At 37.8% G+C, this 13,269-nt stretch overlaps 1 protein-coding gene across 7 annotated transcripts in view; it reads right to left on the bottom strand.

The window, feature by feature from the left end:
• Window positions 1-13,269, bottom strand: part of TTC3 (tetratricopeptide repeat domain 3) — a 46,296-nt gene that overhangs the window by 8,635 nt on the left and 24,392 nt on the right. For all 7 annotated transcript variants that reach the window (XM_086883949.1, XM_086883950.1, XM_086883946.1 and 4 more), the window contains 14 exons: window positions 12,507-12,633; window positions 9,992-10,114; window positions 9,748-9,849; window positions 9,294-9,386; window positions 8,850-8,914; window positions 8,093-8,229; window positions 6,461-6,775; window positions 5,276-5,539; window positions 5,014-5,060; window positions 4,075-4,131; window positions 3,003-3,079; window positions 2,734-2,886; window positions 1,676-2,540; window positions 127-192 (listed from right to left, as the gene is read on the bottom strand). In XM_086883949.1, the coding sequence (XP_086740075.1) occupies window positions 127-192; window positions 1,676-2,540; window positions 2,734-2,886; window positions 3,003-3,079; window positions 4,075-4,131; window positions 5,014-5,060; window positions 5,276-5,539; window positions 6,461-6,775; window positions 8,093-8,229; window positions 8,850-8,914; window positions 9,294-9,386; window positions 9,748-9,849; window positions 9,992-10,114; window positions 12,507-12,633 (2,491 nt within the window). The remainder of the gene's footprint in view (window positions 1-126; window positions 193-1,675; window positions 2,541-2,733; window positions 2,887-3,002; window positions 3,080-4,074; window positions 4,132-5,013; window positions 5,061-5,275; window positions 5,540-6,460; window positions 6,776-8,092; window positions 8,230-8,849; window positions 8,915-9,293; window positions 9,387-9,747; window positions 9,850-9,991; window positions 10,115-12,506; window positions 12,634-13,269) is intronic.

The raw sequence follows: 13,269 nt of genomic DNA, 5'->3' as shown, positions 1-13,269 counted from the left end.
CCAAAATACAAAATATCTGTTAAAAACTGTTGTTTTCAGAGAACTTTCATTCCTTCATTATTCAGTTTTTGGGCATTCCTTTAACCTCCTTCATGAGAAATGTAAAGCAGGATGCAGGGAACTTACTTGTTGATTTTCAAATGGATGGAAAGGCAAAGTATTGGTTTCCCTATCAGCAACTTCTTGATTTACCTGGAGCAGAAAAAAAGTTAAGATTTGATTAAAAATCTTCTCAGTTCATAAATGAGCTGCTCTGGTTTGGAGCTTTTGAACCTCACCAAGAGTTTTACAAATCCAACTTTAATCCAGGCCTATAAATGATGCAGGAAAACATTGTGGTGGTGTTTCTGAAAGGGATTTTTTTGTTTCTTTCCCTGATTTCATTGACCACAAGCAATTCCAGGGAGTTCTGTGAGTCTTTAAACAAAGCAGTGCTCTAAATGTGTGAAAAATTAAGATTTGCAGGAAGTGTCTCACCCTCCTGTCAGGGAGTGGTAGAGAGTGAGAAGGGCCCCCCTGAGCCTCCTCCACAAATCCAAATCCTCAAATGTTGTGGAAGTGAAAATAAATCCCTGAACTCATCACAAAAGGAAAAATAGTGACAGAGAAGGACTTTGCTTCCTCTCTAAAGTGAAGCTGAAACTTAAGTGTAGCACTTCCCTCTGGGGCACCCAGGGGAAAGAGCTGCAAAAACTTCAGGTACAACAAAATCTGGTGGGCAGCTCTGAGGAATTAAAATGAAAAATGAGTAAACACAGAAAGTGGCAGCAACTTAAACTGGAAGTTCTCAGGAATCATGGAATGGTTTGGGTTGGGAGGGATTTTAGGGATCATCTCATCCCAGCCCTGCCATGGCAGGGACACCTCCCACTGTCCCAGGAGCTCCCAATGTCCAGCCTGGCCTTGGGCACTGCCAGGGATCCAGGGGCAGCCCCAGCTGCTCTGGCAATTCCATCCCAGCCCCTGCCCACCCTGCCAGGGAACAATTCCTGCCCAAGATGCCAAGATCCAGCCCTGCCCTCTGCCCCTGGCAGCCATTCCCTGGCTCCTGGCCCTGCAGCCCTTGGCAATTGTCTCTCTCCAGCTTTCCTGGGGCTCCTTCAGGCCCTGCAAGGGACCCCGAGCTCAGCCCAAAGCTTCTCCTGGCCAGGCTGAACAATGGCAGCTGGGCCAGCCTTTGCTGCCAGCAGAGCTGCTCCATCCCTCTGTTGCCATTTGATTCAATAAACTGTATTATTAAGATAGTAGCAAACGTTAATAGTTAGCATTAGTTGACATTAGTAGTAGTTATGCTAAGGCTTGGTAGGCCACATGTAACCTGCAGATGAACTGTATAGCAGATATTGCAATGTAAGCAGTGTAACTAGGAGATAATCTAAGGAATGTACCTTTTGGCAAAACTTAAAGGTCAAAGAGATAATCGTACCAAGTAGTGAAAGAAAGTAAGAAATTGTGATGATGAAGAAATCATGTAGAAAACATATAAAACCCCTGTAATTTTTCTGTGAAATGGGGCTCTGTTTTTGGACACTAGTGCACAGGCTCCCGGGCCCTCAATAAAGCACCGCATAAACGACTTCGGTTGTTTGTGTTTTCTTCGGATCGGGCAACACCTCTGCTCATCCTGGAGCCTCCTCTGGGCTCTCTCCAGCATTGTTCCCCTCCCACTCCTTACCTGAACAGCCACCATCCTTGTGTGAGGATTGCTCTTCATCTCAGGTTTATTTCTCCTTTCTTCTTCCTTTTTAACACATTTACCACCTTCAGCTTCATCTGAACCATTTGGAAAAGCAGAATCCTCCCCACCCGAGGTCTCCAACCGGCCCTGAAGGCCTTTCTTGCACTCCTGGACTTCAGCTGGCAGGGAACCCTCAGGGCTGTATTTTCCACATGGAATTGCTGATTCCCAGTGATCCAAATGAGCTCCAGGATCAGCATAAACCAAGGCAGGCTGTGCCAGGGCAGCAGGCAGGGGCAATATTCCATATTGATAACCCCACGAGCTCTGAGGCAAAAACACAGCCGGGCCCGTGGGCCCGAAGCTCTTCAATAAAACACCCGGAAGAAGCTCCTTGTTTTCCATGGAATTAACATCCTTGTTTTCCAGAGGATTCCCAGGTGTGAGGGAAGCAGGGAAGGAGCAGGGTAAATATTGTGGAGTCTCATAATCTGTTAATTTAGGAGTTGCTGATAAAGAGGGTTTCAAAGGGTACGACAGAGGCTTGAATTCCTGGGCATAGGGATTCAATGGCACCTTGCTGTGGGAAGAGTTCTCTTGGGATTCCTCAGATTTATCATTTTCCTCTTTATTCCCAGTCTTGTTTCTGCTTGGATTTCCTTCAAAAAGGACTGAGTGCTTCCTTAATCCAATCAGATCATCCACCATAATGAAACGAAGGGATTTCAGCAGGAAGGGCTCCAGGCCACCTTCATCTTCCACCACCTTCCGAGTTTCCTCAGGGAAATTTTCATATTCCCCAATCAGTAATTTATTATTAATTTCCAGAGGGCCATGTTCTTCCAAAATTTGAGAAAAATAACTTTAAAAAAAAAATAAGAGAGAGAGCTGTAACAATTAATTAGAATTTTTTAATGTATTTCACAAACATTTAATCCATTCCTTCATGGACATGCTACACACACCAGGATTCCAATTAATCCAAAAGAATTATTAAAATTATGAAGGAAAATCAACCCCCCCTGAAGCTGCTGAGCACAGAAATTTATACTCACTCATATAAATTTTCACAGATTGGATCTGGATTATTATTATTATTCATGTGATAATTGTTACTATTTGAAACATTATAAAGAGCTTCGAATTCCTCCAGTTGCTCCTGGAGATATTCTGGGATTACAAAGGGTTCATTTGAAAAATCTCTGTACCTTAAAAATCAGAAAAAAAAATAAAATAAATAAAGTTAACCCAGCCTTGGTATTTTTAAGGGATTCTTCTCCAGCAATTTGGAGTTTGGGCAATAAAAACAGAATCAAATACTCACAAATTATTTTCTTCTATAAATATCTTCTCTTCTTCACGTGGTGCTGTACTAACTCCACTGGATAATACTAAAATAGACTAATTGAAAACAGATTTTTACAATTTCTACCTCAAGCTCATGTAAAATAATCCACTGCAAAGACCAGGAGTAACTTATTTACACTGAATTTTGTTCTTTAAATTCATCATGTTCATTATGAACTGCAAAACTTCCAGGTGAAATTATTAGTGCTAAGCCACAGCAAGAAAGTTCCTAATTTAAAGTCATTAATTTCTTCTTCAGAACTTATTTGGGAAAAAGAATTTGGGATATTCAGCCCCAAATGCCTCTTTTTTTACCAATTCCATCAAAATTCAATCAAAATTTCTTTTAAATTTGAGGCTGTAACAAATTTACCAGAAGCAGGAGTTATCCCTCATTCCACATATGACTCTGGCTATTACTGCCTACACCACTACAGACTTTTTAGTTGTCTTCATGTTCATTATCTAATAATTCAGAAATACACAAATAAATGCACCTAATTCAGAAAAATAAATCCTGAGGAAAAATCTGAAGCTTACTCTTGAAATTCTAGGAATTTAAATGATAAAAAAGTGAGAGCACGAGGCTGGATCTGAGGTTTTCAATAAAGCAAAATCCTCCAAGAGGCAGCAGAAAATCCAGGCAGAATAATAGTCCAACAAAATCTATAAAATAATGAATAATGAATAACATTCCTGGACACAAAATGGTATTTTTATACTTAATTCCCATCCTCCCACATGGAAGATTAAAATCACCACAATAGTTCAGAATTAAGCCAGAGGAAGGTACCTCCAGTCAGAGCCAAAGTTAGTCATAAATAAATTTAAAAATAGCTTTTATACTGATAAATTTTAACAGAACTATTAAAGTTTGAGTCTTCACAGCTTAATTTTAATTCAGGAAAAGTAAGGAGTCTCCTCAAAGTATTTAAAAGACAGCTCCTATCCATCAGAATGCCAGAAATTCTACAGAAACCCCAATTTTTAGGTGGGTTTTTAGTAGGAAATGAGTGGTATCTGCTTTAGCAGCTTCCAGAGGTACTGACCTTTGAATCTTTCCAATTCTTCTTCCTGTTTTTGTTTTTAACTTTGATTTCATTATTCTGAAACAGAAAATACAATGAAGGCACAGGATTGGCAAATGTTGCCTCAGTTTTCCAAGAAGGACAGAGATGAAGGAAGTGAAATTTGAATTAATTCTTTAAAAGGATAGGGATTACAAATGAACAGAATAATTACAGGTTATTTTAGGCTGTAACACTGAAATCAAAGCAGTTTTATTGTGCTGGTTTTAATTGCATTCTTGGATTTTGCCAATTCATGAAATGAAAAATCAAAAAAATTCTGCATTCCATTAATGTGTGCACTCAAAAAAATCTGCATGTCATTAACATGTAAGTGAAAAATTCTGCATTTTATTAATGTAGATTTAAAAATTCTGCATTTTATTAATATATAGACTAAAAATTCTGCATTTATTAATGTGTACATTAAGAATTCTGCATTTTATTAATGCATACATTAAAAACTGCATTTTGTTACATGTGCACTTAAAATTCTTCATTTTATTAATGTTCACATGTAAAATTCTGCATTTTATTAGTATATACACATTAATTAACTCTAAAGCTTTATTCTGAATCAAATTCTGAAATAAATCCTGGGTTTGTAAAGATAAATTTAACTGCAGACAAGAACTTCAAATGAGAGACCCTCAAACATAGAATTAAATGAAATACAACATCTATTTCTGCCAATTGGGATGGATTTTAATGATGACACCAACCAGAAAATGATTCAGAATCAGGCCCACTTAAAAATTATTTAAAAGTATTTCAAGTATCAAATAATTTAAGAAAAGGGAGCTAAAACAAGATATTAAACCTCCAATAAGTCTGAAGGATGAGGCTGTAAAATATTTCCTTTTCTAAAATAGCAAAAAGTTCTTTCTGAGCTGAGGCCAAACAGAAATGAAATTCACTTACTGATAAATTTTCATTTCCCTGCTTCTTTAATATAATAGTTGGGTCATCTGTTGAGAGGATAAAAGTCATGGTGATTGATGGAAATAATAATATTGTATTTAATTTACAATTTAACTGTGAAATCACAGGAATTACTCCCCTAATCCTTTATCCAACGCCACCAAAGCAGCTCCAAAAGTGCAGCTGCAGAACTTTAATGTTAAAAACCACACAATAAAAACGGATTTTTTATGGGAAATGTTCGATCCTTTTGCCTACTCACCCATTTTATCAAAGAATTCATCTAGAGCTTGATGGAGGTGTGGAAAATGTTCTCTGTTTTCTTCTAAAAGCCATATAAAACAACGGGATTTCTCTAGGGGAGGGGCGAGGAAATAATCACAAATTTCTTGCTTTTCACCATCAGCTGCCACATAATCAAATTTACTGCCATATTTCTGGTTCCACAGTGGGATTAAAATAGAAAAGTCAAGCTCTTGCAGAACTTGCCCATATTGAAGGAGAAAGTTTTTTGTAGCTGTCAGACCTGAAAAAGATGGAAAAATCCCAATATTTCATTCCAGCAAGAAATTTTTAGCGTTTAAAATGTGATATTCCTCTTCGAAGGGGAAGAGGTTTGGTCTAGAAATTAAATGTACAGATGATGTGAGAGCTTTTGTGCCTTGGAAATGATAAAAATATGGCATTATATAACAAAATATGATATAATGATATGATATGATATTACATAACATTATATAAGATGATGTAACTATTATTTTAGTTCATTTAATATTATTTAATATTTATTTAACATTATATAATATTATTATAATAAATAAATAATAGGGAATGGGGCTGATAAAAATTCTACTCTCACCAATTATAATTATTATAATATATTAAATTAATTAATATTAATTAAAATAGTATATGAATCAATAATATTATTATACTAAAACACTATAATTATAATTAATATATTATTATATTATAATATAGTAATAATTACAATAATAATTACAATAATATAATAATAACAACAGGATTTGGACCTATGAATTCTTGGAAGGATATGGATGTGATTGAGCAAAATGAAGAACCCCAAACCCCAAAATTCCACTTTTTTTTCCGGTTATAAATCCAACAGGACATTGCACAGCACCAACATGAAATGATTTCCAAGTCTAATGGCAAAACCCCGCCGTTATTTACGCTCCAAAACCAGATTATTCTCACAAATATCAGCATTTAACCCCATTCTGTAATTTTAAGACAATTTAAAAACAGTTCCAATTTCTCTTTCCTGCATGAGCCAAAGCCCTGCAGAGCTCCTGGCTCAGCCAGGTTGTGTTTCCCCCTCCAAATCGGTGCAAGACCAAAGAGGACAAATTTTATTTTGCCGTTTAAAATGAAGGAAAAAAGTGGAAAACAGGGAATTTCTCTTATTTGTTCTAGCAGAACCCACCCAGGTTATCCAGGTGCTGCAGCCACTTGTGCACTTTGGGATCCACCTCTCCCAGCTGGCTCAGCACGTGCAGGAAGCCCCTGCTCTGCACCCGGCATTTCTGCTGGATTATGGAGCTGAGCAGCTGCTCCAGCACCTCCTGGGAAGTGCCACTGATTTGGGAGTAAGAGGTGAAATCCTCCTCTCTGATCACTCCCCACACCAATAATTCCTTTAATAATTTGGCAGCGTCAGGGACGGCGGCTTTGATCTGCTCGGAATTCCGCCGGATGTGCTGCAGGACCTGGTCCCCTGCGTACAATTCCTGGCCATAACCTGGAAAATTAAAATTATGGCATTAAAAAAAAAGCACAAAACGAGCAAGATTTCATCTCCTTACCACAACTGAAAACAACTTCAAAGCACAGAGATAATTTGGATTAAGTGGTTGTGCTAATTATTTGTTTTACACTGAAAATGACGGGACTTAAATTATTATTTTTTCCATACATCCTGAGCATTAGGAATTTGATCCAACAGATTTAAATTTTTGTTTAAAGAAAGAAACACCTTGCCCAGATTTTAGGATAAAGTCACAGTGACCTGCAGTGGCTCCAAGGATCACAACTGAAGATGAGCCAAAGGAAAGGAAAAATCAAGTATTAAAAAAGAAACCAAAAACCAGGAAATAAATGAAAAGTGATTTTACAAATCCACAGGGGAGCCAAAATCTCCCAAATTTTCAGGATATGCCATAGCAGGGAACAGGCATCCAGAGAATCCCAAACATGTGATTAAAAAAAAAATACACCCAGAGTATTTAACAGGGAATCCTAGTAAATTATAAATTAATTAGAGGCCAAATTGATAATACAGACAAAAAAATAAATCTTCCAACATCTTCCCTTTTCCTTTGCCCTGAGAATCTGCAGGGGAAGTTCCCAGCTCTGGAATGTGGAGCAGCCAACATCCAGCAAGGCAAAAGCTGAAGTTTTAAATGCCTACAAAGTCACAGACTGAAATATTTTTATTTTTCCCCATCATCTGAAATGTACTTTTCAAGTACAAGGAGGAGATCAGTCTGTCTTTATTTGAGATTTTTTCCCTAACACTGTCCCGAGGTGCTTTTCCTGAAATCCTTTTTCAAGGGGTTCACTCAGAATTGGAGCTTTTCCCCTCTCCAGCTGATTCTGCAAGAACCAGCCAAGGAAAAGTCCAAGATTTCTACAAAGAATTAAACCAGACAGTAATTAAACCAGACAGTAATTAAACCAGACAGTAATTAAACCAGACAGTAACACCCCCCAGCTGTTTGGACAATAAAAACAGAAGTGAAATAAAATTTGCCTTAAGTAAAAATGCAACTTTTTCACAGAGGGGTGATGTCCAGTGTTAGGATTAGGATATTCAAAATGCTGATTCCATTGCTTTGTGATAACTCAGAGTCACAGAATCCCAGGATAACTGAGCTTGGAAAAGCCCTCCAGGATCACCAAACCCAAACTTTGATCCCCACCTTGTCCCCAGCCCAGAGCTCTGAGTGCCACCTCCTTCCTTGGGCACCCCCAGGGATGGGAACTGCAAAGCTCCCATTCCAGTGCCCACCCTCCTTTCCATGGAGAAATCAGCCCCAAAATCCCAATTTCCACTCACCTCTGTGCTGACTGTACTGGGATTCTTCATTTCCATCCTGCTTTTCCTCAGCTTTTTTCCTGGCAGAATTCCAGGCCTCTTCTCGCGCTCGTTTTCGTTGCAGTTTTTTTTCTTGCTTCATTTTTATCTTCCTAAGACTGCAAAAAGCAATTCAGCAGCCAGCCAAACATTAATTGAGGTGAAAATATCACACTGAAAAGTACAAACAGCGTGAAAGTGGTCTTCATTTAGAAGCAGAGACCACAAAACTTCATAAAAAGATCAAGCAAAGACCACAAAACTTCATAGAAATATCAATGTCCTCAAGATGCAACAACTTTTACTCCTATTAAAGATGTCTAAATTAGGATTGGCTTCAACACTCTTAATTTATAACTCAGTATTTTCAACCAAATATTAACATTTTATTCTTTTCCTTTTTAAAAATCTTGTTTTGTCTGTCTTCTCAGCTTGATTTCTCATTATTTAAAGGTTAATTGACCAAAAAACTGCAAACTCAGTTATGTCAAAGGTCTGGGTATCAATAACTACAGCAGCAGCATAAAATACATTTTTTATTTACACTTTCTAAACATTCACACAAAATAAATTTTGTGGAACAATTTAAAGGCTTTTACCACTGGATTATAATGGATTTTACCAGATTTTTTTGGTTTATCAGGCAAAGGGCAAGGAGAACTTCCCAAAATATTGGTAAAAAGGCATGAAAACCCCTCCTGCTCTGCTCTCAAATCCATTCAAACAGGACAAATCTTACCTTGAACATTTCTGTTTTATACAGGCCCTTGGTGGTTCCTTGGGTTTTGGGATTTTTTGTTCAAACTACCAAAATAAGGGATAGGACAGGAATTAAATTTGGCTTATGACACAACAAACCCCACAATCATTTCTGCTCAATGTTGCCCTGGGGAGAATTTGTTATCTGGGGAGAATTCTCCATTCTCCTGTGGCTCTGGGGAGTTTTTCCTGAGGGATTATTGAATTTAGTGAATTCCAGCCCCCATCCATGTCAATCTGACCAACACCAAAAGGGAATTCTTGCTCCACTAGAACAGGAAATTAATATTCCTAAATAATCTTCACATTCTGCAGTTAAGGCAGCACAATTTTTATTTATTTTTTTTTTTCAGTTACATTCTCATCTTTACTTTATCCCCCTTAATATTCTAATTAATTTCATATAAAACATGACCATACTTACTTCACATTTTACCAACCCAGTAGAACTGAAAATAGCTATTTTTGAAATAAGGCCTTTACAATCTGGAGTAAAACACATTTCCTTAAGGAAATCCTGCAGGAAAAAAGGACACACACACAACAAAGGCATTTAAATCCACACACCATTTATGTCCTGACACAAATTAATTTCTTCATTTGAGGTGACCAAAGGAAGCACAATCCTAAACTCTTCCTGGATGCTGACTGGGAGCTGACTTGGGATGGGCTGAAAATCAAAAATCATGGAAAATTTGTGGCATCTTTTATTCTTTTTCTCTTTCCTCCAACTTCACACCCAAACAAACAGATTGCTTTTAGGAGCTCCTGATTTCCCTTCATTTTATCCTGGCAGCTGAATTTTGGGGAATTCCTTTACATATCTCAATGCAATGATCTTAAAAAAATTAAAAATTTGAGTCTGGCAAAGGCCTCACCTTATCATTTTTATCACTGTAGTTTGTTGTTTTCAGCTTTTTCCAGCAGCTGATGTGGAACTCCACCCTGCACTGCTGACAGCAAATAATACGTATAAAACCCTAAAAATGAGGAATGGCAACAACTGAACACCTTGAAATCAAACCATGAGGAAAAGCAGGGCTCAGCTTAGCAGATCATATAAAAAGGGACAGGAAATACGTCAAGTTTTACTTCCCCAACCTTTCTCAGCTGAAAATTTACCTTAAAATCCGGGTCTGTAAAATATATTTGGATTTTGGAGTAGCCATGGCACTGCTGATATCGACAAACAGCATCTGGCTCTGGAGGGAATTTACATTCCTCAATACAATTCCTTAAAGCCACCTGGAAAACACAGAATTATCAGAGACAAACTGCACAGAAACCAGGAGAAGATTTCAACTTCTACTCACAAACTCCTGGGGACTGCAGTGAAGCACATCCCTCTTGGAAATGCAGTGATTAACACCCCCAAAAAAAAATCCCAACTCTTTCCCAGTGAAAGCCAGGGAAGATTGGCCTTTTATGGCCAAAATATTCCAGGGATTGCTCCAAGTGCTGGCAGCTGAGTGCTCACACACACAGAAAAATGCAGGTTTATCCTGAGCCAGTGTCCCACATCCTGACCCATTCCACAGGGATTTATTATTGTCCACATGATTCAACAGATTACAGGGCAAAAATGGAGTTTTTGGGGTCATTTCTGAAGATTCCCAGCATTTCCAGAGTGTTTCACCTGGGATCTGAGCTAAGGATGAAGCTCAGACCTGGCCCTGGGGAAGCAGGGAGGTCTCCCAGGATAATTTCTGAGGAAAAGGGCGGCTCTGTGTGAGATCAGGGCAGGGCTGGAATTGAGAGGCCCAGACTAATAAAACATGATCCAGAGCAGAGCCCTGATAAAGCCTGGCAGATATCTGCATCATCCAGAGCTCCCAGAGCACGGATTGCCAAATCCAGGCTGCCTGGGAGAAATCCTGGGGCTGATTTTTGGGAGGAAAAAACCAAGAATTGACACTTCTACCACAAACTCTGCAGGTCTGGAAAGTTTGGCCAAGTAAAAAACCTTCCCAGCTCTGCTGTGCCAAAAATGTGCAGAGCAGGTCCTGGTGCCAGATTTTTCCAGTCAAACAGGGAATTTTACCATGTAAATCCCAAGGTTTTATCCAGGAACTGGATAGAAAAGTCACCTATTTCAGTTTTAAATCCAACTTCCTGGGTTTTAGCCAGTTCAGAGTTTTTAACCAGCTCTCCCCAGAATTTTTTTGTGTGTTCACAGCTGGAAGTTTGGGAGCATTCAAGGAAGGGAATCAAACATCCCAAAATCATCTGGGGCTGGAAAAGAGCTCCAAAATCTGAGCTGTGACACATCCCCACCTTGAGTGCCACACCCAGGCCCTGTTTGGATGCCTCTGATAGATGAAGAATGAAAAAAAATGCTAAATAAAAAAAAAATGAAAAATGAAAAAAATTATAAAGGAAAAAAAATTTATAAATTAGAAAAATTATAAGTAACAAAAAAACATAAATGAAAAAATATAAATTAAGAAAAAAAAAATTACTCAAAAAATAATAAATGAAAAAAAATTTAAAAATTATTTAAAAAGTATAATTAAAAATGATAAATAACAAAAATGATAAATTAAAAAAAGAGAAATGGAATAAAAGAAAAAAAATATAAATTAAAACAATAAATTAAAAAAAGGTAAATGAAAAAAAGATAAAAGAAAAAATGATTGATATAGAAAATATTATAAATAAGAAATTATTTATATATAATATAAATTATATTCTATATTATACAATATATATTTATAATATATATAATTTATATATAATATATATTATAAATAAAAATATTATAAATTACAAAAATGATAAAAGAAGAAAATTATAAATAAAAAATGATAAATGAAAAATATGATAAATAAAAAAGATAAATGAAAGAAGTGATAAATGAAAAAATTATAGATAAAAAATGATAAATAAAAAAGATAAATTACAAAAATGAGAAATTACCAAAATGATAAATAAAATTATTATCATTACTAATAATAGTAATAATAATTAAAAAATATAAATAAAAAATAAAGATAAATGGAAAAAAGTGACAAATGACAGAAATGATCCATGAGAAATGGCCACAGCTGGTGAGCTCACACAATGCTTGTTCCCAAACCCAGTGGCCTGTGGAAACTGCACAATTCCCACTGTGTGGAAGGAGGAAAAGTGGAATTTCAGCCTCAGTGTCCGGCCAGCTCAGCCAGGGCCCCTGGAGCTCACACAGCTCCTGCCCTGCTGCTCCCCACAGAGCCCCTGGAGCCTGGCAGGGACAGCAGGACAAGTCTCTGCTCGGGTTCTTTTTGTAAAAAAATACCTGTAAATCCTCTGTCAGATTCCTGTAAATCCTCTCTGAGATCTCTGAAATATACCTGTAAATTCCCTGTGAAATCTCTAAAATATACCTGTAAATCCTCTCTGAGATCTCTAAAATGTACCTGTAAATTCCCTGTGAAATCTCTAAAATATACCTGTAAATCCTCTGCAAATTCTCTGTGAAATCCCTGTAAATTCTCTGTGAAATCTCTGTGCAATACCTGTAAATTCTCTATAAATTCTCTGTGGAATACCTGTAAATTCTCTGTGAAATCCCTGTAAATTCTCTATGAAATACCTGTAAATTCTCTGTGAAATAACTGTAAATTCTCTATGAAATCCCTGTAAATTCTCTGTGAAATACCTGTAAATTCTCTATTCGTGACTCCTCGATGACCTGGGTTGTTCCTGGCCAGGTTAAAACCTCAGGAACAATCTTGAAATCAATCATCAGCTTTGACCTCAGGAACTGGTCGAGGGCATGAGCAAACCTGGAGTTTGGAACAGGAAAAAAACACACTCAGCTCACCTGGGAGGAACTTCCTAAAACTTCCCCCACTCATTTCATCCTGCCAGGAACAAACAGAGGTGACTGATGCTTCCAACCATCCCACAGGAGGAGGGGAGAAGGTTTGGTAGTAAAAACTCTTTATTTGGCATTGTTTTGGCATTGTTTTGGCATTGTTTTGGCATATTTTGGCACTGCAGGGAGCTGGGGAATCCCTGAGGAATGGGAGAGTCCCAATTCCAGCCAGAGCCAACACCCCCAGCCCGGCCAGAGCTGTGCAAGGCACCTTCACCTCCAGGAAAACCAGGATAAAAGCACACAACATCCTGCACAAAAACTCCTTTTTCATCCTGTGAGGAACAGGGGGAAAAGTTTTCCCCCTTCCCCATCCCTGTGGGCAGCTCAGAGGGAGCAGGGTTGGGAATGAGGGAGTGAACTCCAGCCTGGGATAAAAGGAGGGCAGGAGAAAGGTGATTTTAGCTGTTTTGCTTTGTCTCCCACTCTCCAGTGTTATTTTAATGGACAATAAAGTTATTTTTCCTCATGTTGAGCGTTCCCTGTGAGTGATTAGGGAGTGGTTTCCTTGTCTTTACCTCCACCCCGAGCTTTTCCATGGAAT

The sequence above is a fragment of the Cyanistes caeruleus genome, chromosome 3, assembly GCF_971803275.1.
Source record: "Cyanistes caeruleus chromosome 3, bCyaCae1.hap1.1, whole genome shotgun sequence".
In the NCBI taxonomy this organism is placed as follows: Eukaryota; Metazoa; Chordata; class Aves; order Passeriformes; family Paridae; genus Cyanistes; species Cyanistes caeruleus.
This window is presented reverse-complemented; position numbering and strand designations above follow the sequence as displayed.